This window comes from Macaca fascicularis, chromosome 16, assembly GCF_037993035.2.
Source record: "Macaca fascicularis isolate 582-1 chromosome 16, T2T-MFA8v1.1".
Classification (NCBI taxonomy): Eukaryota; Metazoa; Chordata; class Mammalia; order Primates; family Cercopithecidae; genus Macaca; species Macaca fascicularis.
In genome coordinates, this window is record NC_088390.1 from 7470275 (window position 1) to 7493120 (window position 22846).

A 22846-nucleotide genomic window follows, 5' to 3' on the forward strand; every position below is an offset into this window, starting at 1 on the left:
ATCTTCCTGCCTCAGCCTCCTGAGTAGCTGGGACAACAGGCACCACCATGCCCCGTTAATACCTTGTTTTCTTTAGTGCACGGAGAAGCCCCTAAATTCTACTCCAGGGCCTGTAGTGCAGTCCTGTGCTACAGGAGACATCTCCATCTCCATGGCCCTAGCTCCTTAGAAGGCTGGTGCCTGCCAGAGCCCAGGGTTAGGCTGCAGCCACAGGTGAGGCCTGGTTCCCACGTAAGCCCTATTTATTTAGGGAGGGATGGCTGAGAGGGCGTCTAGTCCCTCACAGTTCCCTATTTACCCTGAAGATCCTATACTCAAGAAGGACTGGAGCAGAGGATGAAATATTGGGAGGACCCTTGGCTGGGCGCGGTGGCTAACACCTGTAATCCCAGCACTTTGGGAAGCCGAGGCAGGTGGATCATGAGGTCTGGAGATCAAGACCATCCTGGCTAACATGGTGAAACCCTGTCTCTACTAAAGAATACAAAAAAAAAAAAAAAAATTAGCCGGGCACAGTGGCAGGCGCCTGTAGTCCCAGCTACTAGGGAGGCTGAGGCAAGAGAATGGCGTGAACCCGGGAGGTGGAGCTTGCAGTGAGCTGAGATGGCACCACTGCACTCCAACCTGAGTGACAGAGCAAGACTCCATCTCAAAATAATAAAAGAAGTATTGGGGACTCCCTCAAGAGATACCTCACTGTAACATCACAGCCCTCTGTGACCTCACTCCTTTGATTAATTCACTATGTCACCAGTGAGGAGACTAAGTTCAAAGAAGCTAAGCGTCTTGCACATGGTTACACAGACACTGAGGATCAAGCTCATGGCTTCAGATGCTCCATCCCATTGCTGCAGAGCCAGCGTGACCCACCAGAATCTCCCACCTTCCCCAGTTCGCCGTGTGAACTCAGAAACTCAAACTCAGGCCCTGCCCTTCTCCTAGACAACTGTGATCACAAGCACATGCACACACACACCACTTGGGAACAAGCAACCAGGTGCATGAGCCCGGGCTGAGGGAACTGGACTTCACCTTCCACTCTAGACAGATTCCTGGAATGTGAGCAGATGGACCGTTTGCAAATGGCCCTGCTTCTCTCATTCAACTAATGTTACTGATCATTTTCAATGGATTGCATTCAGTGGATATATATTGAACATCTACTATGTGTTTGGAGGCTGGATGGGAAATGCTCACTGGCCTTTCTTTCTGCTGAGTGGTTCACTGTGTGAACAAATGGCTTGCAGTCTCCAGGGTGCCACAGACCCCAGTGATGCACCTGTTTTAAGTCAAACACTCTTTTTGGCATATTAACAATTACATCTATTTTGTGCTTTGTTTATTGCATGTGTTTGTTGTTGTTGTTGTTGGGTTGTTTGTTTGTTTTGAGACTGTCAAGCTCTGTCACCCAGGCTGGAGTGCAATGGCACAATCTCGGCTCCCTGCAACCTCCACCTCCCAGGTTCAAATGATTCTCCTGACTCAGCCTCCCAAGTAGCTGGGATTACAGGCACCCGTCACCACGCCCAGCTAATTTTTGTATTTTTAGTAGAGGTTTCTCCATGTTGGCCAGGCTGGTCTCCAACTCCTGACCTCAGGTGATCCACCTGCCTGGGATTACAGGTGTGAGCCATGGCGGGTTTTCTCTCTCTCTCTCTCTTTCTTTCTTTCTTTCGGGAGACAGAGTTTCGATGTGCCACCCAGGCTGGAGTGCAATGGCGAGATCTCAGTTTGCTGCAGCCTCCACCTCCTGGGTTCAAGTGATTCTCCTGCCTCAGCCTCCCGAGTAGCTGGGACTACAGACATGCACCACCACGCCCAGCTAATTTTTGTGTTTTTAATAGAGACGGGGTTTCACTATGTTGGCCAGTTTGGAACTCCTGACCTCAGGTGATCCACCCGCCTCGGCCTCCCAAAGTGCTGGGATTACAGGCATGAGCCACTGTGCCCAGCCCGGGTTTTCCTAAGGTAGTAGCTTAACTATTTTTCACCATGTAAGGGTGGGTTGGTGGGAGTGCAGGTGGTTAGGATGGAGAAACCACGGCTGGGGTTGGTTCCTGGCAGAGGCAGCAACCTCAGTGAGGCAGACGTCAGTGTGACGAAGGGGCTGGTGGGCTCACGGACCACCAACACCTAGGGCTGGAGTCTCTGGCCAGGAAGAGTTGGGCAGAGATGGGAGCTAGAGGAATTTTGACAGGGAAATGGACAGAGTAGGGAGGGACTAGTACAGCAGGGTGATGCCTGAGGGGACTCTTAGTGTCACCCGCCCATCTAGTCACCCTAGCTGCTGGCCCCAAAGTAACCATGGGGGAAGGCACACCAACAGGCTATGTAAGTTGCCATAATGTCTCAAAAGAACAATGAAACAGGACATATCTTATGCACGCTTCAACCCCTGTGATGACTGTCATTCTCTAACTACCTTGTCTTCAGCTCAGGAACCAGGTGTGGGGTTAAGCAAGCCTCATGGAGACAGAGGAACAGACTAAGATCTGGGATATCTGGGGACCGGGCTCTACCAAGTAGGAGCCACGGCTGGAGATGGTGGTAGAAGGGACCAGCAGAATGGATAAAAGCTGCCACCTCTACATTGTGACTCTCGCTAGCTCGCCTCATTGTGACCTGGCTCCCTTACCAGCTTGTAAGGGATCTCCGGGGATTGGCATGAGTGCAGTGTGGGTTGGGGCTGGGGGTGGGGGTGGAGGGGGGTGGCCCAGGTGGCCCTAGGACCCCCCCCTCCATGGAAAACCAGCTATGGCATAACACCCTGGGATGTTGCAATCAATACCAAGAAAGCCCCCACGATGCCGAGGACATCTTATTCCTGCTGCTGGGCCTCATCGTTCTTGTCAACATTGGCATCAACGTGACAACTATGGTCAGTGATGATTGTGGACCATCTCTGGGGGTGAAGAGGGCTGAGGGTGGGAGCCAGCTGCAGCCTACATCTCCACCTGCAGGTGCGGTCTAGACTGGGGCAGGGGCAGGGGTGGTGGTGCTGGGCGTGGAGGGCCTGGCCTTCACTCTCTGCCACTCTGCCCCAGATGTGGCACGGACTCCAGAACGCCTTAGACAAGATGATTGATTGGACTACTCGGAAAAGTAAGTGTGGCTGCTGGAGAGGTAGGGGACCCCCATCCCCGCCCTTGACAATGGCCCTAGCAACCCAGGCCCCAGTGTTCCCAACCTTGAGCTCTTCTGACAATTGCCCTGACTTCATAGATTCTTGCCTTCCCCAGATGAAATTCAGGCCAGCGAAAGTCCCCCCAGTGGTCCCCCAGACAAGGCTCAGGACGTCCACATCCACTGCATCCTGGACCCTGTGCAGGTGAAGATGGCCCGACCCACACGGTACTCCTCTTTCTCCTGCCACCGTTTCTCCAGCCATCACAGCAGCAGTCTTTGCTGTCTTCATCATCACCGCCGCCGCCGCCGCCGCCCCCACGCCCGCCATGGTCGCCGTCGCTGCTGCAACCACCAGCAGCAGTCGCAGAACTACAGACAAATCCCCCGTAGCCGCTCAGTCTTCCATCACCCACATCGCAGCCAAAAGATGTCACGACGACGCCGAGTGCCCTTCTTTGATCAGGAGGACCTGGATTCCTACCTGGAGGAGCAGGACAACCTGCCCTTCCCGTATCCCAAGTACCCACGTCGCGGCTGGGGTGGGTTTTATCAGAGAGCCGGTCTGCCCTCCAATGTAGGACTGTGGGGCCACCAGGGTGGTATCCTGGCCAGTCTGCCACCACCCTCTCTCTACCTGTCACCTGAGCTGCGCTGCATGCCCAAGCGTGTAGAGGCCAAGTCTGAGCTGAGGCTGCAGTCCTATGGGCCCCACGGTTCCCAGTCCCGACTGTGGGGCAATGTGGAGGCTGAGCAGTGGGTCTCGTCTCCACCACCTCCCCGCCGGCTGCCCCCTAACCCCGCTTGGGTCCCCAGGGGGCACAGCCCTTACCCCTCAGTGGGCCGGACACTGTATGACTCCTGGGATCAGCGGCGGCGTGGCATGGAGGGCTTTGAGCGCCCCCCTAACTTGGTGTCCCGGAACGCCCGGCCCGAGGCCCAGGGCTGCCGGGAGCACCACTCCCCACAGTCCCACCGGCGGAGTCTGCTTGGTCACACTCACGGCCAGTCCCACCGCAGCCCCCAGCCATCCACGGAACCCTTGGGCTACAGCTCCCGGGACCCCCATGAAGTGCAGCGCTGGGCAGCCGACTGGGCTGAGGCTCTGCCCGCCCGGCGTCCTCTGACTACCTCTGCCTCCCTCACGGTGTTGGGCGAGGCCTCCCACCAACGAACCCCAGCCCCAGGCTCAGTACGGGTTCCTCATTCCTCCAAGCCCCGGCCCAAAGTCCAGGTTGCAGATCCTGCCCCACCCCCGACCATGTTCGTCCCACTCAGCCGGAATCCAGGGGGCAATGCCAACTATCAGGTGTACGACAGCCTGGAGCTGAAGCGGCAGGTGCAGGAGAGCGGAGCCAGGTCCAGCTCACTGCCACCGGCTTCCACCACCTCCTCAAGGCCCTCTCTGCACAGGAGCCAGACCGGGAAACTCAACTGACCAGCAGGGGGATATGGGGCGCGGGGCAGGGCATGGAGAGAGAAGAATAAAGGGAAACAGAGTCCAAGAAACACTGTGGTGGTCTGTTGCGTAGGAGTGCCACTCCTTCGGCCAGCCTGGGTCCCTGCCCTTGGCTTCCTGAAATGAGAAACCAGTGTCCCCTTCTTGGTGCGAGGCACCCCTTGGTTTAGTGGCCATGCGGCTGCCAGCAGGCCCTCCTGGTCCGCACCATGCACTACATAGATCCTGCACTGGCTGACGACAACCACCCGGGCTCTCTATTCTCCCTGTTCCCAGAAAGGATCAGGTCTGGATTCTGAAGTCAATGTCTCAGGTGGGGCTCTTTGGGATTTACTTAGCTCATAGTACAGGACCAGGCCGAGGCTCTGGATTCCAGCCAGGCCTCCCCCAGGGCTCTGAGGCGGAGGTCTTCCCAGTCTCTGGTGTAGTCAAGGGGTGAAGGGTTCAGGATTCTGAAATGAAACTGCAGGAGTGGCCGGACACAATGGCTTACACCTGTACAGCACTTTGGAAGGCCGAGGAGGCAGATCACTTGAGGCCAGGAGTTCGGGACCAGCCTGGCCAACATGATGAAACCCCGTCTTGGTTGGGTGCAGTGGTGCATGCCTATAATCCCAGCACTTTGGGAGGCTGAGACGGGCAGATTATGAGGTCAGGAGATTGAGACCATCCTGGCTAACACGGTGAAACCCCATCTCTACTAAAAAAATACAAAAAATTAGCCTAGTGTGGTGGCACGCACCTGTAGTCACAGCTACTCGGGAGGCTGAGGCAAGAGAATCGCTTGCCCAGGAGGCAGAGGTTGCAGTGAACTGAGGTCACACCACTGCACTCCAACCTGGGTGACAGAGAGAGAATCCATTTCAAAAAAAAAAGAAAGAAACCCCATCTCAGCCAGGCGCAGTGACTCACGCTTGTAATCCCAGCACTCTGGGAGGCTGAGGCGGGCAGATCACGAGGTCAGGAGATCGAGACCATCCTGGCTAACACAGTGAAACCCCGTCTCTACTAAAAAATACAAAAAAATTAGCCAGGCGTGGTGGCGGGCGCCTGTAGTCGCAGCTACTCAGGAGGCTGAGGCAGGAGAATGACATCAACCCAGGAGGTGGAGCTTGCAGTGAGCCGAGATCACGCCACTGCACTCCAGCCTGGGTGACAGAGTGAGACTCCACCTCAAAAAAAAAAGAAAGAAAGAAACCCATTTCTACGAAAAATACAAAAATTAGCCGGATGTCGTGGTGCATGCCTGTAGTCCCAGCTATAGCCACTCAGGAGGCTGAGCCAGAGAATCGCTTGAACCTGGAAAGTGGAGATTGCAGTGAGCCGAAATCGCACCACTGCACTCCAGCCTGGACGACAGATCGAGACTCCATCTCAAAAAAAAAAAAAAAAAAAGAAAAGAAGGGAGGGAGGGAGTGATGGAATGAGTGAGTGAGTGAGTGAGTCACCCAGCAGTAGGGAACGATGGAGAAACAGGAGAGGGTCACTGGCCTCCAGACCCTGTTTGACTGTCCATACCTGGTTACCCAAACCTGGTTACCAGAGAGTTCCACCCTGGGCCCTCCTCTTCCTCGACCTTCCTCATTGTGATCCTGACCACCTGCCTCATTATGACTCAGTCCACCCCCTCCCCAACAACAGGAGTCTTCCTCCTAGTGACTGTGTGAGGACCGGGGGCCCAGGCAGTCCTGGGACCCCAGGCCATGGGTGAGCGAGCCTATCATGGGGCCCAGGTGTGCTCTGGCAACAACCCCAGGAAGTGCCAAGACTTAGGAGACTCGATTCTTCTTCTTCTGGGCAGCTTCATCTTGCTCAACGTGTGGATCAATGTGGTGACTCTGGTCAGGGCAGGATCTGGGTAGCAGGGTTGGGGGAGCCCTGGGGTCTTGAAGGGGCTGAGGTGGGAGGGCTGTTGGGGTGTGGCCAGACAAGAGTTGGACCTAGGGGCTCACTCTGCTTCCGGACTCACCCGCCCTCCCGCTCCCCTCAGCTCTGGAAGCATCTGAAGAGCTCCTTGCGGATTCTGTTCCATCATTTTTTTCCCAAAGGTGAGTGGGCCCCTGTGTGGGCTCCCAGGGATATGGGCCTGTCCCCTTTCTCCTATCCCTGGCCCAGTTCTCAGTCCCTAGGGAACCAGAGCATTGTCCCATCCTACCTCTCCCTGCAGACAAGCAACGCAGCGGCAGCCATCCCGTATGTATTCGCTCCTCCGTGGATCCCAAGAACCTGTGCTCAAAAGTCTCTTCCCGCGTCCGTCATCGCCCAGGCTTCCTGCCCAGGCACGTTAACCATCTTGACTCCTGGATGCCAGACACGAATGATGAGAAGGTTTCTGCATGCTGCTGGATGCCACCTAAATGTGGACGTGCCAGGGTTCCCAGGGAGTCTCCATGGGGACTGTACAAGGAGGAGATGATGGGAGTGGGGGAGGCCCCTCAGGTCACAGCCTTAAAGGCTCAAGCCTCCTCGCTCTCCACGCCACAGACGTCTTCCCAGTTCCCAAAGATGAGCAAGTTGGACGTGGGTCCATGCCGCCTGCCCCAGGACAGCCAGGCTAAGACCCCAGACTGTGCCCCAGCCCAGGCTCCACCTCAGGCCCAGGTCCACTCCCCAACCCACACTCCTGTGCACACCCTCACCCACTCCTGGATCCATGCCACGGCCCACACCTCTGTGCACACCCCTGCCCACTCCTGGACCCACTCCAAAGCCTGCACCCCCGAGGGCACCCACTCCCAGGCCCAGGACACCTCAGCCCAGGCCCAAGCCCACACCTCGGCCCCTACCCCAGCTCAGACTCCAGCCCACATCCAAGCCCACACCTCGGCCCCTACCCCAGCTCAGACTCCAGCCCACATCCAAGCCCACACCTCGGCCCCTACCCCAGCCCAGGCCTCAGCTCACACTGAAGCCCATACATCAGCCCAGGCCCAAACCCACGCTCCGCTCCACACCCCTGAGCATACTCACTCCCAGGCCCACAGTCCTGAACACACCTCAGCCCATGCCCCAGCCCAGGCTCCTATGCGTGCCCCAGCCCACCCCCAGGCCCATGCCCTTGAGCACACCTCATCCCTTGCCCCAGCCCACTCCCCAGCCCAGGCTCCTATGCATGCCCCAGCCCACCCCCAGGCCCATGCCCTTGAGCACACCTCATCCCTTGCCCCAGCCCACTCCCCAGCCCAGGCTCCTATGCCTGCCCCAGCCCACCCCCAGGCCCATGCCCCTGAGTACACCTCAGCCCATGCCCCAGCGTATATCCCAGACCACTCTCATCTAGTCTGTAGCTCGGTTCCTGTCCCAACCTCTGCCCCAGCTCCTCCCGGAACTCTTGCCCCACACAGTACTCCTGTCCTAGCTCCTACACCAGCCCCTGTCCCAGCCTCTGCCCCTGCCCCTGCCCCAGCACTGGTCATGGCCCTGACTACCACTCCTGTCCCTGATCCTGTCCCTGCCACCACCCCTGCCCCTATCATAACTCCTATACCCTCTCCCCGACCTGCCTTCAGCCATGACCTCTCCACTGGCCATGTGGTCTATGATGCCCGCAGGGCAAAGCAGAACTTCTTCCATATGTCCAGCCCCCAGAACCCTGAGTATTCAAGAAAAGACTTGGCTACCCTCTTCAGGCCCCAGGAGGGTCAGGACCTGGGGAGTTCTGGTATATCTGAGCAAACAAAGCAACGCAGTGGGGATAGTGCCAAGCTTCCTGCAGGATCCATACTGGGCTACCTGGAGTTAGGGAATATGGAATGGAAGATCTCAGATGACGCCAAAGATAAGTTCCCCCAGACCAAGAATTCCCCTTACTGCAGCTTCCATCCTTGCAGTTCTGAGAAGAAGACAGACTCCCAGGCTCCAGTCTACCCCAAATTCCTTGTCTACTCCCGGGATACTGCATGTGTCAAGCCTTGCTTTCATTCTACAACCACTGCCCAGAGCTCAGTATGCACCCTTTCTCCACCGTGCACTCTTTCCCTGCCTCTCGTTCCTCCCAGATCCTTTGTTCCTCCTCAACCCACCAACCATCAGAGGCCCTCCACCTTAATACAAACCCCTACTGTTCTTGCAACCTCCAAGTCTCCTCAGTCCATCCCCACTTCCCACTTCCCCATCCCTTCCCTGTTCGCCACCATTTCCCAACCCCTGATCCAACCCCAATGCCCTGAATGTCGTGAGAGTCTAGGCCTTACCCAACATTCTGGCCTTCAAAGGACCCCGTGCCCTTCAAAAGACTCCAGAGTTCCCAGGAATCTGGACCTTGCCCAAAACCCAGACCTCCACAAGAACCCAGGCCTTACCCCAGATCCAGGCCTCCACAAGAACCCAGGTCTTGCTCAAAATCAAGGCCTACATGATTTCCCAGGCCTTCTCCAAGATTCTTATCTATGCCAGAATCCAAGCCCTTCTCAAGACTTTGGCCTCCACAAGAATTCAGGCATTACTCAAGATACCCACCCCCAAAAGAACACAGGTCTGACTCAAGAAGGGGGTATCCTTAGGAGCCCATGTCTCACCCAACACCCTGGCCTCCACAAGAAAACACCATTTACCCAAACTTCTGATCTTCAGAGGAGTTCAGGCTTTACACAAGACTCTGGAGTCTATAGGAATTCTGAACCAAACCAAGAGACTGTGGTCTATAAAAATCAAGATCTCTCCCAAGCAACTGATCACCAAAAGAACCTAGGCTCTTCTAAAGATTCTGGAGGTCACAAGGATACAAGCAATGTCCAAGATTCAGGAGTCTGTAGTACCCTAGGCCTTACTGAAGATTCTGGATCACGGAAGGGTCCATATGTTGCCCAAGACTCTGAAGTCAACAAGAGCTCAGGAGTTATCCAGGAATCTTGTCTCCGCAAGAGCCCAGGCCTTGTCCAAACCTCTGGCCTCCCAAAGTGCTCAGGCCTTACCCAAGACTCAGGAGACTACAAGAATCCAGGACTTATCCAAGATTGGGGTGGCCACAAAGTTAAAGGCCTTACTCAAGATTCCAACCTCCCAAGCCTTACCCAAGCCACTAAAGATGAAAGAAGATTTAGCCCTCCCCAAGATGTTGGAGTTTACAGGAGCTCAGAACATAGACAAAACTCTAATCTCCACAAGTGCCCAGGAATTAATCAAGATCCTGGCCCTCATAAAGACCCAGCCCTTGTCCAAGACTCTGGCCTCCCCAAGATTTCAGGCCTTACCCAGGAATCTGGCCCCTACAAGAACTCATGCCTCATCCCAGATCCTGGCCTCCACAAGAACCCAAGCCCTGCCCTAGGTTCTGATTCTGTCCAGCTTTTATCCCCACTTCAGACCCCAAAGTCCACACTGTCCCCGATGAAGTCATTTGTGCCTGAGAAGGCTGCTCAGAAGGAGGACGCACAGCGGCACGTCCTCTGGGCTCCTGTCCAACTCAATCAGAACTCCTTCTCTTCCAAGGTCCAAGTGGTCTCCAGTGACCTGCAGACCTTCTCAGAGGTACCTGTATTAATTGAGCTGCAGTCATCCTCCCGGCAGGCAGGCAGCCAGCACAGGGTGTACCGCCCTGTGGATACAGTTCCTTCAGGCTACCAGAACTATCGTCAGATGTCTATGCCTTCCCAAATCAACTGGAAGTCCCACTGCCCTGGACCAGGCACCCGGGCAGGGCATGTGGTTTTTGATGCCCGTCAGAGACAGTTGGCAGTGGGCAATGACAAGTGTGAAGCTCTGTCTCCTAGGCGCCTTCGTCAAGAGGCACCCAGCAACTCAGGGGAAACCATCAAGGAGTGGGGATATCAGAATGTGATGAGAACCTTGGACAAAGAGGGGACAAAAGTGCATCAGGAATAAAGAGGCGACAGAAATGTTCTGTGTTTGTTTGAGGACATCCACCCCAGCCCATCCCTGATGCTGGCCACTCACAGAGCTGATGAGGACAGGTCCCTGTTTCTCCTCCGTAGCTGCATAGCTAAGCCCATTATCCTCAAGGCCCTAGAGCTGCTCTGTCCCATACACTAGCCTTTAGCCAAATGTGGCTATTAAAATATATATTAGGCCTGGTGCAGTGGCTCACACCTGTAATCCTAGCACTTTGGGAGGCCGAGGTGGGCGGATCACAAGGTCAGGAGTTCGAGACCAGCTTGGCCAACATGGTGAAACCCCGTCTCTATCAAAAATACAAAAATTAGCCGGGCGTGGTGGTGCACGCATGTAATCCCAGCTACTCGGGAGGCCGAGGCAGGGAGAATCGCTTGAACCTGGGAGGCGGAGGTTGTGGTGAGCCGAGATCGTGCCATTGCACTCCAGCCTCCGTGACACAGCAAGACTCTGTCTCAAAAAAAAAAAAAGAAAAAAAAAAAAAGTAGATGTTTCTGCACAACAGATTTTTAAATTTCGTTTAATTTTAATTTACATTTCCTTTTTTTTTCTTTTTTTTTTGAGACAGAGTCTTGCTCTGTCACCCAGACTGGAGTGCAGTGGCGTGATCTCGGCTCACTGCAACCTCCACCTCCCAGGTTCAAGCAAGTGATTCTCCTGCCTCGGCCTCCTGAGTAGCTGGGATTACATGTGTGCACCACCACACCCGGCTAATTTTTGTATTTTTAGTAGAGATGGGGTTTCACCATGTTGGCCAGGCTGGTCTCAAACTCCTGACCTCAAGTGATCTGCCCGCCTCGGCCTCCCAAAGTGCTGGGATTACAGGTGTGAGCCACCGCGCCCGGCCACATTATCTATGTTTCAAGTACTCAACAGCCACAGGTGGCTGGTGGCTACTGTATCAGACAGGACCAACTGAGGACTTTGCCATCATCACAGAAAATTATATTGGAGAGCCATGCTTTAGAGTCTAGAGGAACTATTCCTTGTCACCCATTCTTAATATCTTCAAAGCTTCCACAGAGTCCAGAGAACTTAGTTCTTTTTAGAGTGCCTCAGAAGCCACCCTCTGGGGAGGAGGTGAGATGCAGGGATGTCTAATGCCTGGTTACTCCAGACTGTGAGAAAAAGCCCAGTCTCCAGTTCTCCTGATCTGGCCTCTTGGGTCACAACCAGATGTGTGTGTATGGGAATCTACTTGCGCAGTTCTGGGCTGCTTTGCTGCTCTCAGTTCTCCCAGGGACCCCAGCTCTGGTTGCTGAGGGAGAAAAGCTCTCTGTCAGTGGCTAGGAACCCCTGAGGTCTGGGCTTCCCAAACTGATCTCTAGAGTTGGGGAATCTCTTCTTTTACAGGCCTCTAATTTTCCTAGGTGTCCCTCCTCCTTAATTTTCTTATCCATGGACTTAGGCCTATCCCATCCTGGAGACCGACCAAGGGCAGAAGGAATGTAAGAAGTCGTGGCCCAGGCTGGGCACGGTGGCTCATGCCTGTAATCCTAGCACTTTGGGAGGCTGAGGCGGGAGGATCATCTGAGGTCAGGAGTTCAAGACCAGCCTGGCCAACATGGTGAAACTCTGTCTCTACTAAAAATACAAAAAATTAGCCAGGTGTGGTGGCAGGCACCTGTAGTCCCAGCTACTCAGGAAGCTGAGGCAGGAGAATCGCTTGAACCCGGGAGGCAGAGGTTGCAGTGAGTGGAGATCACGCCACAGCACTCCAGTCTGGGTGACAGTGTGAGACTCTGTCTCAAAAACAAAACAAAACAAGACTTTGAGATCCCTGCCATGACTCAGGTAGCAGTGACCTGAGGTGGGCATCACTAACATGTATGTCTCTTCTATGAGTCAAACGTCCATTTCTGGGTCACGATCTGTGTGCTCCTGCCTAACACTACCACCTTTGGGATTCCAAGATGCACCCCCCACCCCCCCCAGTCAGGGAACCCCTTTCCAGCACCTCCCTGGCTCAGCTGTGCAACCTTTCTAGGCGGTACTCTCCTCATCCCCAAAATGAGGAAGTTATAATTACATGGAAGAACTCTAGTAGATCTAAGTGACCAGGGTTCCTGTGTCACACAGGGATGCAGGGGTCCCTATCTCTCCCCAGGCCCTAGGGTATGTCCTTCATTACTTTTTTTTTTTTGAGATGGAGTTTTGCTCTTATCACCCAGGCCGGAGTGCAATGGCACGATCTCAGCTCACTGCACCCTCTGCCTCCTGGGTTCAAGTGATTCTCCGGCCTCAGCCTCCCGAGTAGCTGGGATTACAGGCATCCACCACCACGCCCGGCTTTTTTGTATTTTTAGTAGAGACAGAGTTTCGCCACGTTGGCCAGGCTGGCCTTGAACTCCTGACCTCAGGTGATCCACCTGCCTCAGTCTGCCAAAGTGCTGGGATTACAGGTGTGAACCACCACACCCGGCCCATCCTTCATTATTGTTTGCGACTCAGAGCCATCCTATTACCGGTCTCAAACCCCAAGGAATGTTTGAGTGGGGTTGACATGGGCATGAAAAGAGACAGAATAATCTATCTCCAAAGGAACTACAACTTCCATCAGGCACTACTTCAGCCCAACAGGAAAGGATGTGGGGGCGTGGCTCCTACGCCCTAGTAGAGCGGGAAACTACAACTCCCAGGATAACACGGGATCTCAGCAGGGCTAAAGGAGTGACTGAGCTCTGACTGGCGACCCGACCTGGCAGAAACCACCCCGACAGCCTCCAGAAAGGGGCGTGGCCGAAAATGTAGGGGCGTGGCCACGTGGGCATCAGGAAGAAGTAACCTGTTGAATCTATTTCTCCTCCCCACCCTTACTGCTTCCCATAAGGGGGAAGCCGCTGACCAATAAGCCTCTTCCAAAAGAGGTAAAGGGAGGTAGACAAGGGGCGGCGGCGGAGCCTGGCTACTGCATTCCGTGGGAGGCGCAACAGTTACTTTCTACCTGCTGAGTTCGGTGAACCAGTTCATGCGGGCGGGGAACTGCATATGAGAAAAGGGCCAGGATAGAGGAGGTATTTATTTGTTCATTTTGAGGACTAAATTTAGAATCCATCATCTACAGACCCATTTGTAGCTTGTGTCTGGGGCACTCGCTCTGCTTCAGAAAGAGGGAAGAACGGGGACGACTTTTTGGCAGCAAAGGAAAGGCCCGTCTAGGCCACCTCCCTTCCGTGCTTTCCCTAGCCCGAAACGATAGAACCGCATGGCTTCCGCGGTCTGGGGGAGTGCCCCCTGGTGGGGCCCGCCGCCCCCGGCCCCAGCTCGGCCGCTCACGGACATCGACTTCTGCTCCGGGGCACAGCTGCAGGAATTGACGCAGCTGATCCAGGAGCTGGGTGTGCAGGAGAGCTGGAGTGACGGGCCCAAGCCCGGAGCCGATCTCCTCCGGGCCAAGGACTTTGTCTTCTCTTTGCTTGGTAAGTAACCCTACTTGCCTTTGGGAGCTCACAGCTCTCAGCCTCACTACGCCCCCGCCCCCGCCCCGGCTTTGGGCGACACCCTCACGATCCGTTCCATTTTTTAGGTCTAGTTCACCGCCGGGACCCTCGCTTTCCTCCCCAGGCAGAGCTCTTGCTGCTTCGTGGTGGGATTCGCGAGGGCTCCCTGGATCTGGGGCATGCACCCCTGGGTCCCTACGCCCGAGGACCTCACTACGATGCCGGCTTCACACTCCTAGTGCCCATGTTTTCACTGGACGGCACTGAACTGCAACTGGACCTGGAATCCTGTTACGCACAGGTCTGCCTCCCAGAGCTGGTGTGCGGAACCCCTATCCGGGAGATGTGGCAGGATTGCTTAGGACCTCCAGTCCCAGGAGCACGTGATTCGATCCACCGAACGGAGATCGAAGAAAGTTCCAAGGACTGGCAAAGCTCTGTAGACCAGCCGCACAGCTACGTCACTGAGCACGAGGCGCCAGTGTCTTTGGAAAAATCACCTAGTGACGTTTCATCGTCCGAGTTGCCTCAGTATGACGTCGTCGACCTTGGCTCTAGCGCGCCTTTGAAAACACTGAGTAGTGACGTCACCAAGGCAGACGTCGAAAGCCCAGTCCCAAAGCCGTCGGAGGCTCGGGAAGCGTGGCCCACATTATGTCCCTCCCAGGTGGCTACCTGGTTCTTTGCTACGCTGGCGGCCGTCGCCGAGTCTCTGATCCCTGTCCCGGGTGCTCCGCGTCTGGTGCACGCAGCTCGCCACGCGGGTTTCACCACCGTCCTTCTGGCTACTCCTGATCCCCCTCGCCGCCTCCTGCTCTTCGACCTGATCCCAGTGGTATCCGTGGCCGGCTGGCCCGAGGGGGCTCGGAGCCACTCATGGGCTGGTCCTCTGGCCTCTGAGTCAGCTTCCTTCTACCTGGTGCCCGGTGGCGGCACCGAGCGACCGTGCGCCTCCGCCTGGCAGCTCTGTTTCGCCCGCCAGGAGCTGGCGCTCAAAGCGCGCATACCAGCGCCGCTGCTACAGGCGCACGCGGCGGCCCAGGCGCTACTGCGCCCGCTGGTGGCCGGGACCCGGGCAGCGGCGCCCTACCTCCTGCGGACGCTGCTGTACTGGGCGTGCGAGCGGCTGCCCGCGCTCTACCTGGCGCGGCCAGAAAATGCGGGCGCCTGCTGCCTCGGGCTGCTAGACGAGCTGGGCCGAGTGCTCGAGGCTGGGACTTTGCCTCACTATTTTCTGAACGGCCGAGAGCTCCGTACCGGGGACGGCTCCGCTGCGCTGCTCGGAGAATTGGTCCGGCTCCGCGGGGACCCTGCCCGGGCCCTCCGTGCCGCGGTGGAGGAGGCCAAGGTGGCCCGCAAAGGGGGCGGTTTGGCCGGCGTGGGGGGCGGGGCCCATTAAAGATGCTGTTCCTACCAGTGGAAAGTGCCTCTGTGGGCGAGCGAGACGTGGGGGGCACAGCTCGCCCCTCGCCTGGGGGACTGACTGTGTGCCCTGGGCCTGAAGCCCCCCTTCTGGAAGGCCTCCCTGTTGGTTCCTCCTCTAGGACCACCCGCCTGCCCCGGCACAAGTTGCCCCATTCCAGCCTGGCTACTCTACACTTCTGTGGCCAGCACTCCGCCCAGGGGCAGCTTCCAGAAACCGTCTGTCCCCAGTTCTTTTGGTCATTTCTCTTAAGGGTCAATAGAAATGGGAGAAACATGTTTGCTGACCAAACGCGGAAAGGAGTTATGGAGACCAGGGTCTGATCAATTTGGCTCACACACAAAGGCAGAGATATGAAGGAGGCCGGATTTCGCCCGAGGCTGGATCTCACCACTACCCCTCCTCCATCTCTCCAGTTCTTCCCCCACTTTCCTCGTGCTGTTCTGTCCTCGCTAACATCCCGGCCAGTAGGGTCCCTTTCCATTCTCCCAGCGTCCGCCATTCCATCTCCCTTGGGCCCAACCTCTCCTTCCTATCCAGAGGTGCGTTCGGGAGGCCTTCTTGTCCCTCCTTCTCTGAAGGCTGAGACGTGCGGCCTTGCCTCGGCTTTGCCTGCTTGTAAGACACAGTCCGCGCTCTCTACCTCCAAGGAACCCCGGGGTTCCTCCTGCCCGGCTTCACCCTCCTATTTCCCAGCGTCTCCGCCCCCTGCCCCGCCCCCGGGCCGGCTCTCCGAGGAGGGGGAACTGCTGTCGCCGCCGCCGCCGCCTCAGCTTCCCACAGCCGCTGCCGCTGCCGCCGCTGCCGCCGCTCTGCCTGGTCCAGCCACCGGCCCAGTGCTCTGACTTCGCCGGACCGGGGAGCTCTGCAGAGACACCCTCACTCCTTCCCCAGGGTCCGGGACGCCTAGCCGGGCGTGGGGGGAAGCTCCGTTTGCGGGGGACAGGGAGGGAGGAGCCTGGAGCCGAAGCCAGCGCCACCCGTCGCCGGATCAACAGGACAGGACAGGTTGAGGGGCGTCGGGGAAAGGAAGAGGGGGTGCTATAGGCAATCCCGGGGAGGACGAGGAAGCCCTGTCGCAGGAAGCTGTGATCCGCTCTGACTTGTAGGGGGCCTGTTCACATTTGGGGACTGGTGACAACGTGGGTGCACTCCTCACTCGGGGGGCTGGTTAGATTGGAGGGCGTGGGATCTAAACAGCACCAGCTGTCCCCAAGAAAATTTAAGGGGCAGCCAGGGGAGAAAAAAAAAGCAAACACGGATGCTCCTCATTTTGAGGTGGCGGAAGGCCCTCCAGACAACTACGTGGTGTATCCACTAGGAAGGGTGGATTTGGAGGTGACTTCAAAAGGAGCGGAGGGTGTGAAGGTGAAGAAACGGTCTTGGCCGCTAGAATTCTATGCTACTAGACATGGGGGTGACTTGGTGAAAAAGCTGTTATCCAGCCAGAGGGTCTGGGAGCCCCGTCTTACTGAATCTGGGCAACCTGGATACTCTGAGACATATTTTGGGGAGATTTCAGTGAAAAAAGTGGGGGATCCCCTCCATTTAGAGTGTAGCAAAGGAAAAAACACCAAGGTTGGGTTCCTTCCTGACATTGGCAGTGCCCCAGTAGGGGTGGGATGAGCGAATATCCCCAAAGCTAAAGTCTCACACCCTGTAGATTACAAGAGTGGATTTGGTAGAAGTGTGCCCCCAAATACAGTGGAAAGGTGCCTGGAGATATTTTAACCACGTCTTGGAAATTTGGGGGGTCTTGGTTTTGGGATAGGTGAAGTGGGGACAGACACTAGAGAGGAGGGAAAGGGGACGTTTTCAGTAGGAGGCAAAACTCGAGGGTGGGATCCACTGAGGAGTACATAGGCTGCTGGATCCGGTGGAGCCAGCACTGGGCCCACGGGTGGCAACTGGCTGCTGTGGAGGGGTGTACGTGGGGTGGGGGGTTCTGGGGCTTATCCTCAGGTCCTGTGGGTGGGGCAGCGAGTCGGGGCCTGAGCGTCAAGAGCATGCCCTAGTGAGCGGGCTGGAGCCCAGCGCGCTCCTGGCGCTGGCCGGTTTGGGGGTGTCTCCTCCCGGGGCGCCATGGCGGCGCTGGCCAGTAGCCTGATCCGGCAGAAGCGGGAGGTCCGCGAGCCCGGGGGCAGCCGGCCGGTGTCGGCACAGCGGCGGGTGTGTCCCCGCGGCACCAAGTCCCTTTGCCAGAAGCAGCTCCTCATCCTGCTGTCCAAGGTGCGACTGTGCGGGGGGCGGCCCGCGCGGCCGGACCGCGGCCCGGGTGAGTGCGGCTGGGGCTGGGTCTCCCGGCCAGAGGTTTCTCTGCCTGGGAGATTGAGGCCAGGGACTCTGAAGGATAGGGCCCGGCTGAGGGGCTCCTCGAAAGTGGAAGGGGGTGGGCCAGGACTACAAAGTCCCTGCCAGACTGTGCCTCAGTTTCCCTTCTCTTTAGTCCATAACCCGGAGTCTCCTTATTTTCGAGGTCAAGGGGAAGGCTTGAGGGGCTAAGTCTGTATCCCCGAAAGCCTCGCAGTTCCTGCTTGTCCCCCCTCCCCAACACAGCAGTCCCCACCCCCATCGTCCTCCGCCTACGTGCCGGTTCTCGCGATTCTTTCAATCTGGAGCGGAGAGGCCTGGGGGTTTCCAGATGCCTGGGTCACCCCAAGGGTTTCTGCAGCTCCAGCAGCACGCCCCCCCAGCCCCTGCCCGCCCCGGTTCTCCCGCTCCTCCACGCCTGGGCTCGGTTCCTCCTGGTCGAGCTCTTCTGGCTCCGAGCCAATCTCCCCAGCTCTCCCTCGGGTGTCCTTGCAGCTACCTCGCCAGCCAGCCCTCTATGCGCCCTCCTCCCGTGACCTGCGCTTCAAGAACGGAGCTGGGCACCCCCTCCCATAACCCCCGCGCCACTCCGAAATCGGGTCCCGTAGGCTCAGGGGACCCTACGCTGGGAGGAACTCAGACACAGTTCACGGCTAGAGATCGGCGCAGACTCTTGGGGGTCGTACCACCTACAAGGGGGGACAGGGAAGTCGGCAGAGAGCAAGCGATGGGGGAGGAGAGTTCTGAGAGTTAGAGTGTGGTCCCCGTCCAGGTGCGACAGTCAGGGAGTCCCTCTGGCCCTGCTCCCGCCCGCTCCCAACTCCCTTAAGGGTAGCCCCCTCGCGCCCTCCTCCCCGCGCCACCGGCTGCCCATAGTGGTACAATCCGCAGCCCACCCTCTGAGTGGGACCGGGCCCCCACGTGACTCAGCCTGCCTTTCCATCTCCTCAGCTCCCACCCCCCATATCCTTGGTGATGTCCCCCTTACCCCAGGCGGGTTACCTGGCCGAAGGGGAGAGGCTGAGCCTCAGGGAGAGCTGGGCCCCCGCGAGCCAGCAGACAGACAGACAGACAGACGGGTCAGTGTCAGACAGACCGGCACCGGGCCAAGGCAAGGCTCTCGCCAAGCTAGCGGCAGCCGCAGCAGGTGCTGAGTCAGCGTCAGGCCCAGTCCCACCCCCACCCCTGAGGGAGAGCCCCTACCCTGTGGTCAATTTGCTGCTGCCACTGTCCCCCACCTTCGCAAACACACTGCCCCTTCAGTACCCCTGCTGGTCTCCCTCTGTCCCTGCCTTTTGATATATCTCTCCCCTCCCTCCTCCCCCACTCCTCCCCGCTTCTGGTTAAGCTGTAGGGTAGGAATTAAGCCATTTAAATAAATTTCAATAAATTACACTGAAAGCTCCTGGTTATAGGAAGCAGAAGGGACCCACATCAGCTTTCCCAGGAGTGAAAGGGAGGTGGGAGAGAGCGTGCTTGGAGGGTCAGAGAGCTGGGGCCCTGGGACCCTCTTCCTTCCTGTCATTCTCCTTTCATCCTCTGATCCTGCCAGGTGTAGGAATGTTTCTGGGAACAGAGATGTCATTTTCAAAGATGAATGTCTCTCTCTCCAGAGCCTCAGCTCAAAGGCATCGTCACCAAACTGTTCTGCCGCCAGGGTTTCTACCTCCAGGCGAATCCCGACGGAAGTATCCAGGGCACCCCAGAGGATACCAGCTCCTTCAGTGAGAGGGGAAGCTGGCCGCCGGGTGGGAAGGGGGAGAATGGGGACAGCAGATGACAATCCTATTCCCTCTTCAGCTTCTGTTGCCATTGGTCCGTCTTCCTGACCCCTAAGGGAAAATGCGGAGCTGGGATGAGGGGAGCCCAGGTGAGGGTCAGAGGCCTGGGTATTGATGTTCCCTCTCTCCACCCCCAGCCCACTTCAACCTGATCCCTGTAGGCCTCCGTGTGGTCACCATCCAGAGCGCCAAGCTGGGTCACTACATGGCCATGAATGCTGAGGGACTGCTCTATAGTTCGGTGAGACAATGAGGCTGAGTGGCTGGGGAATACCGGGAACTCCCCTTCCTCAATTTATCCCTTGAGGGAATGACAGTCTTCCTCAACTACAGACATTTTGCCCGGGACTCCTCCCTCCAGCTTTTGCTGATGGCCTGTCATCACTGCCCATTCCGGACCAACTCCTCTAGGGTCTCTCCAATGCCCACTCCTTGCACACCCCCAACACAGCCCCAGGCTCTTTGAATGTCCAACTCTTTCTGCCTTTTAGGGCCCCTACTCATCCCATCTCCTCCAGATTTTGTCATTACTCACTTCCCTAGAGTCATCCAGGATAGGGGATAGTGAGAAATTGGGAATACAGTGGAGAGAAGGAATCTTATTCCAAGACCCCTAAAAGTCTAGTTCTTTTTTTTTTTTTTTAAATAGTAACAGGGTCTTGCTATATTGGCCAGGCTGGTCTCGAACTCCTGACCTCAGCTGATCCACCCGCCTCAGCCTGCCAAAGTGTTGGGATTACAGGCATGAGCCACTGCGCTTGGCCCAGAGCCTAGTTCTTAGCCCTCAAGGGCCCACCAGGCCTCTTCCTTGTCCTCCCTTTGCTCCCAGGTCCTACAAGGACTCAGAAGTTGCCCTCCCCCTCCCCCAAAAAGCATATGGATTATATCTATCTATCCTGGCTTGTGCTTTCCATGAGCTCCCTCCTGCCCAGTGATGTGTCTTTTTATCTCTCTGTCTTTGTGTGCCTTTCTGGGTCTTTGTCTCCTTAGCCGCATTTCACAGCTGAGTGTCGCTTTAAGGAGTGTGTCTTTGAGAATTACTACGTCCTGTACGCCTCTGCTCTCTACCGCCAGCGTCGTTCTGGCCGGGCCTGGTACCTCGGCCTGGACAAGGAGGGCCAGGTCATGAAGGGAAACCGAGTTAAGAAGACCAAGGCAGCCGCCCACTTTCTGCCTAAGCTCATGGAGGGTGGGTATAGACTCAAGAAAATGAGGACCACAGGAGAGGGTATTGACCTTGATATGGACATTTAGGGGCCGACAGCTCAGGCTACAAGTGATAAGAGGACCCTGTTATGACAGATCAAGCCAGGAAAGCTTTGCCCTTTGGGGGTTTGGGGTGCTCTCCTCCTGTGGGTTGGGGTTCTGGGAGGGTGAATGTACGGGAAGGGAGCCCTTTCAGAGCACTGATTCTGCCTGGTCCCTCTGTGCCTAACTCTCCTTCCCTGCTCCTCTTTTTCTCCCCTTCACAGTGGCCATGTACCGGGAGCCTTCTCTCCACAGTGTCCCTGAGGCCTCCCCTTCCAGTCCCCCTGCCCCCTGAAATGTAGTCCCTGGACTGGAGGTTCCCTGCACTCCCAGTGAGCCAGCCACCACCACAACCTGTCTCCCAGTCCTGCTGTCACCCTTGCTGCCACACACATGCCCTGAGCAGCCAGGTCCCACCAGGTGCTCTACCGTGAGGGAGCCTAGGGGCTGGCTGTGACTTCCGAGGCTGCTGCGACCCTTAGATCCTTGGGCCTAGGAGGGAGTCAGAGAGGGGGATGTCTGAAGATGGTCCTGGCTGATCACTTCTTTCTTTCCACACTCACACAACCCCATGCCTTTTCCTGAGATGGCACTGGGAGTTCCCAAATGGACAGCCAGGGCATAAACATTTCCCACCCCGGCTCAGCCAGTTCCTGGAGTCCCGTGCCCATTTTCGTTGCCACTGAGCCATTTCTAGATTTACTGAAGCTCAGGATTCATGTGTCCTTCTTTCCCTACTCTACATTCTGCCTTGGTCTGGACACATTCTGGAACACTGGACACCCTAGCCAGGGCCACTTCTGCACCAGGGCTCTGTGCTGGAACCCAGGCATGCTGCCAGCCTTTGCTCTGGATCCATCAGGCTTCTGTCCGTGACTCAGATGGATCCCTGGTTTCCAAGTAGAAAGAGGCTAGATTTGAGCCTTGTCTAGCTGTTGGCCTTGGCCTGAACTGGAACCAGTCTCAGATGACCACGGGTTTAACCTTCTTATCCCAGAGACACCCAATTCTAGAGCTTTATGGAGCCATACTTCCTCCTGAATCCCAGATCTAGGACACAGAACATGACTCTCAGCCCTTTTACCCAGGATGGAGCTGGGGCCTGTATAGCCGTATTATTGCTCTCAGTAAGTTCTAGCCCCACCCTCCCCCCTTCTTGAGTGATACCTATTACGGATGAGTTCTGGAAAAGACCCAGCTATGATTCATAAAAACAGTTCTGGATGAATCAAGAACCACTTCTTGTTTTTCCTAGATAATTCTCTAAAAATATGATTCTTCCATATAGAATGCTAAGCTTATTTTTACATGCAATTTCTAGCTACTTCAACCCAGCTGAGGTCGTGCCAGGGAGACAGAGTCTGGAGAAGGGCTGAGGAATTTTGGAAAGATCCCTGGCTCGTAGTAGGGAAGCTGGGATGGGGGAGGGGTCAAAATGATGACATGATTGAACCTGCATCTGTGTGGGGTGGATACGAACACTTAGCTACCTCAGCAGGAATTCCTTCCAGGCCCCCTTTAAAGCTGAGGTCCTTAAAGTAATGTGTCCTGAATAAGAAGGACAAATGGATACAGCCTCGACCCTCCCAGTGAGGAGACCCCAATTCAGCAATAAGTCTCACCCTTCTCCCCTATAGGTCAGGCCAAGGAGGGTGAAGGCCTCTTGCACTCCAGACCTCATATGCCCCGACAGCTTCTAATGGGATAGAACTTGCTTTACCTTACAGCTTAGAACCTTAGCTGAGCTTTAGATACCCAAAAAGGGCCCGTCTAGATTTTTTCAGAAAAACATGGAGCGCTAGGGGCAGCCTGGAAAAAACTGGGAACCTGCTAGTGAACTAGGAGGGAGACTCCCATAGCCTCAGATTTGGATAGGGTAGGCTGAGGGGGCCCTAAGGGAGGGACTAGGGCTCCAAGGCAGGTCACTTTTCCTTAGGCTGTTCTACTTCCGGCTTGTTGCAAGAGGAGTAGATGTCCCCTCACCCACACAAACCCCGCTCAGGCTCCACCCAACTCCTGGGACTGCTCCCAGGGGATCGGGTCTCCACTCCACGCTTTCTCAATTAAAGACGATGTATACAACTAAAGTGCTGTCTGTCATCTGTTGGTGGCGGGCTTGGCAGTTGCTCGAGGCAGGATCAAGTCCCAGGGGCGGGGCGGGTGGGCTGGCGGCTGCCCCCAGCAACAGGTGCACATTCCCGGGCTCCTCGTC

The 22846-nt window shown here is 56.4% G+C and overlaps 4 protein-coding genes across 4 annotated transcripts; all 4 read left to right on the forward strand.

Annotated features, from left to right (window-relative positions):
* Positions 1–612: 612 nt before the first annotated feature.
* On the forward strand, positions 613–4632 carry SPEM2 (SPEM family member 2). Its single transcript, XM_005582748.5, has 3 exons — positions 613–2878; positions 3045–3102; positions 3240–4632. Exons 1-3 carry the CDS (start codon positions 2741–2743, stop codon positions 4559–4561), a joined length of 1518 nt encoding a protein of 505 aa, XP_005582805.3. The 5' UTR covers positions 613–2740; the 3' UTR covers positions 4562–4632.
* Positions 4633–6035: 1403 nt separating this feature from the next.
* SPEM3 (SPEM family member 3) lies at positions 6036–10361 on the forward strand. The gene is given in 6 exon segments (XM_045375443.2): positions 6036–6423; positions 6573–6630; positions 6750–7390; positions 7439–7600; positions 7769–10324; positions 10326–10361. Coding segments are annotated over 6 exon segments (3591 nt in total). The 5' UTR covers positions 6036–6285.
* A 2821-nt stretch (positions 10362–13182) lies between these two features.
* On the forward strand, positions 13183–15288 carry TMEM102 (transmembrane protein 102). Its single transcript, XM_005582751.5, has 2 exons — positions 13183–13851; positions 13959–15288. Exons 1-2 carry the CDS (start codon positions 13638–13640, stop codon positions 15269–15271), a joined length of 1527 nt encoding a protein of 508 aa, XP_005582808.3. The 5' UTR covers positions 13183–13637; the 3' UTR covers positions 15272–15288.
* A 741-nt stretch (positions 15289–16029) lies between these two features.
* Positions 16030–22721, forward strand: FGF11 (fibroblast growth factor 11). Its single transcript, XM_005582752.5, has 5 exons — positions 16030–17570; positions 19219–19329; positions 19524–19627; positions 20377–20575; positions 20859–22721. The coding sequence occupies exons 1-5, from the start codon at positions 17378–17380 to the stop codon at positions 20927–20929; spliced, it is 678 nt and encodes a 225-aa protein (XP_005582809.1). The 5' UTR covers positions 16030–17377; the 3' UTR covers positions 20930–22721.
* The last annotated feature ends 125 nt before the right edge of the window (positions 22722–22846 follow it).

Excerpts from the sequence above, each read along its gene's own strand:
- TMEM102 (XM_005582751.5), top strand. The coding sequence starts at position 13,638 with ATGGCTTCCGCGGTCTGGGGGAGTGCCCCCTGGTGGGGCCCGCCGCCC. Across the intron at positions 13,852-13,958 it reads CTTTGTCTTCTCTTTGCTTG|GTCTAGTTCACCGCCGGGAC; the intron begins GTAAGTAACCCT and ends TCCATTTTTTAG.
- SPEM2 (XM_005582748.5), top strand. The coding sequence starts at position 2,741 with ATGGAAAACCAGCTATGGCATAACACCCTGGGATGTTGCAATCAATAC. Across the intron at positions 2,879-3,044 it reads GCATCAACGTGACAACTATG|ATGTGGCACGGACTCCAGAA; the intron begins GTCAGTGATGAT and ends ACTCTGCCCCAG. Across the intron at positions 3,103-3,239 it reads TGATTGGACTACTCGGAAAA|ATGAAATTCAGGCCAGCGAA; the intron begins GTAAGTGTGGCT and ends TGCCTTCCCCAG.
- FGF11 (XM_005582752.5), top strand. The coding sequence starts at position 17,378 with ATGGCGGCGCTGGCCAGTAGCCTGATCCGGCAGAAGCGGGAGGTCCGC. Across the intron at positions 19,330-19,523 it reads AGAGGATACCAGCTCCTTCA|CCCACTTCAACCTGATCCCT; the intron begins GTGAGAGGGGAA and ends CTCCACCCCCAG. Across the intron at positions 20,576-20,858 it reads TCTGCCTAAGCTCATGGAGG|TGGCCATGTACCGGGAGCCT; the intron begins GTGGGTATAGAC and ends TCCCCTTCACAG.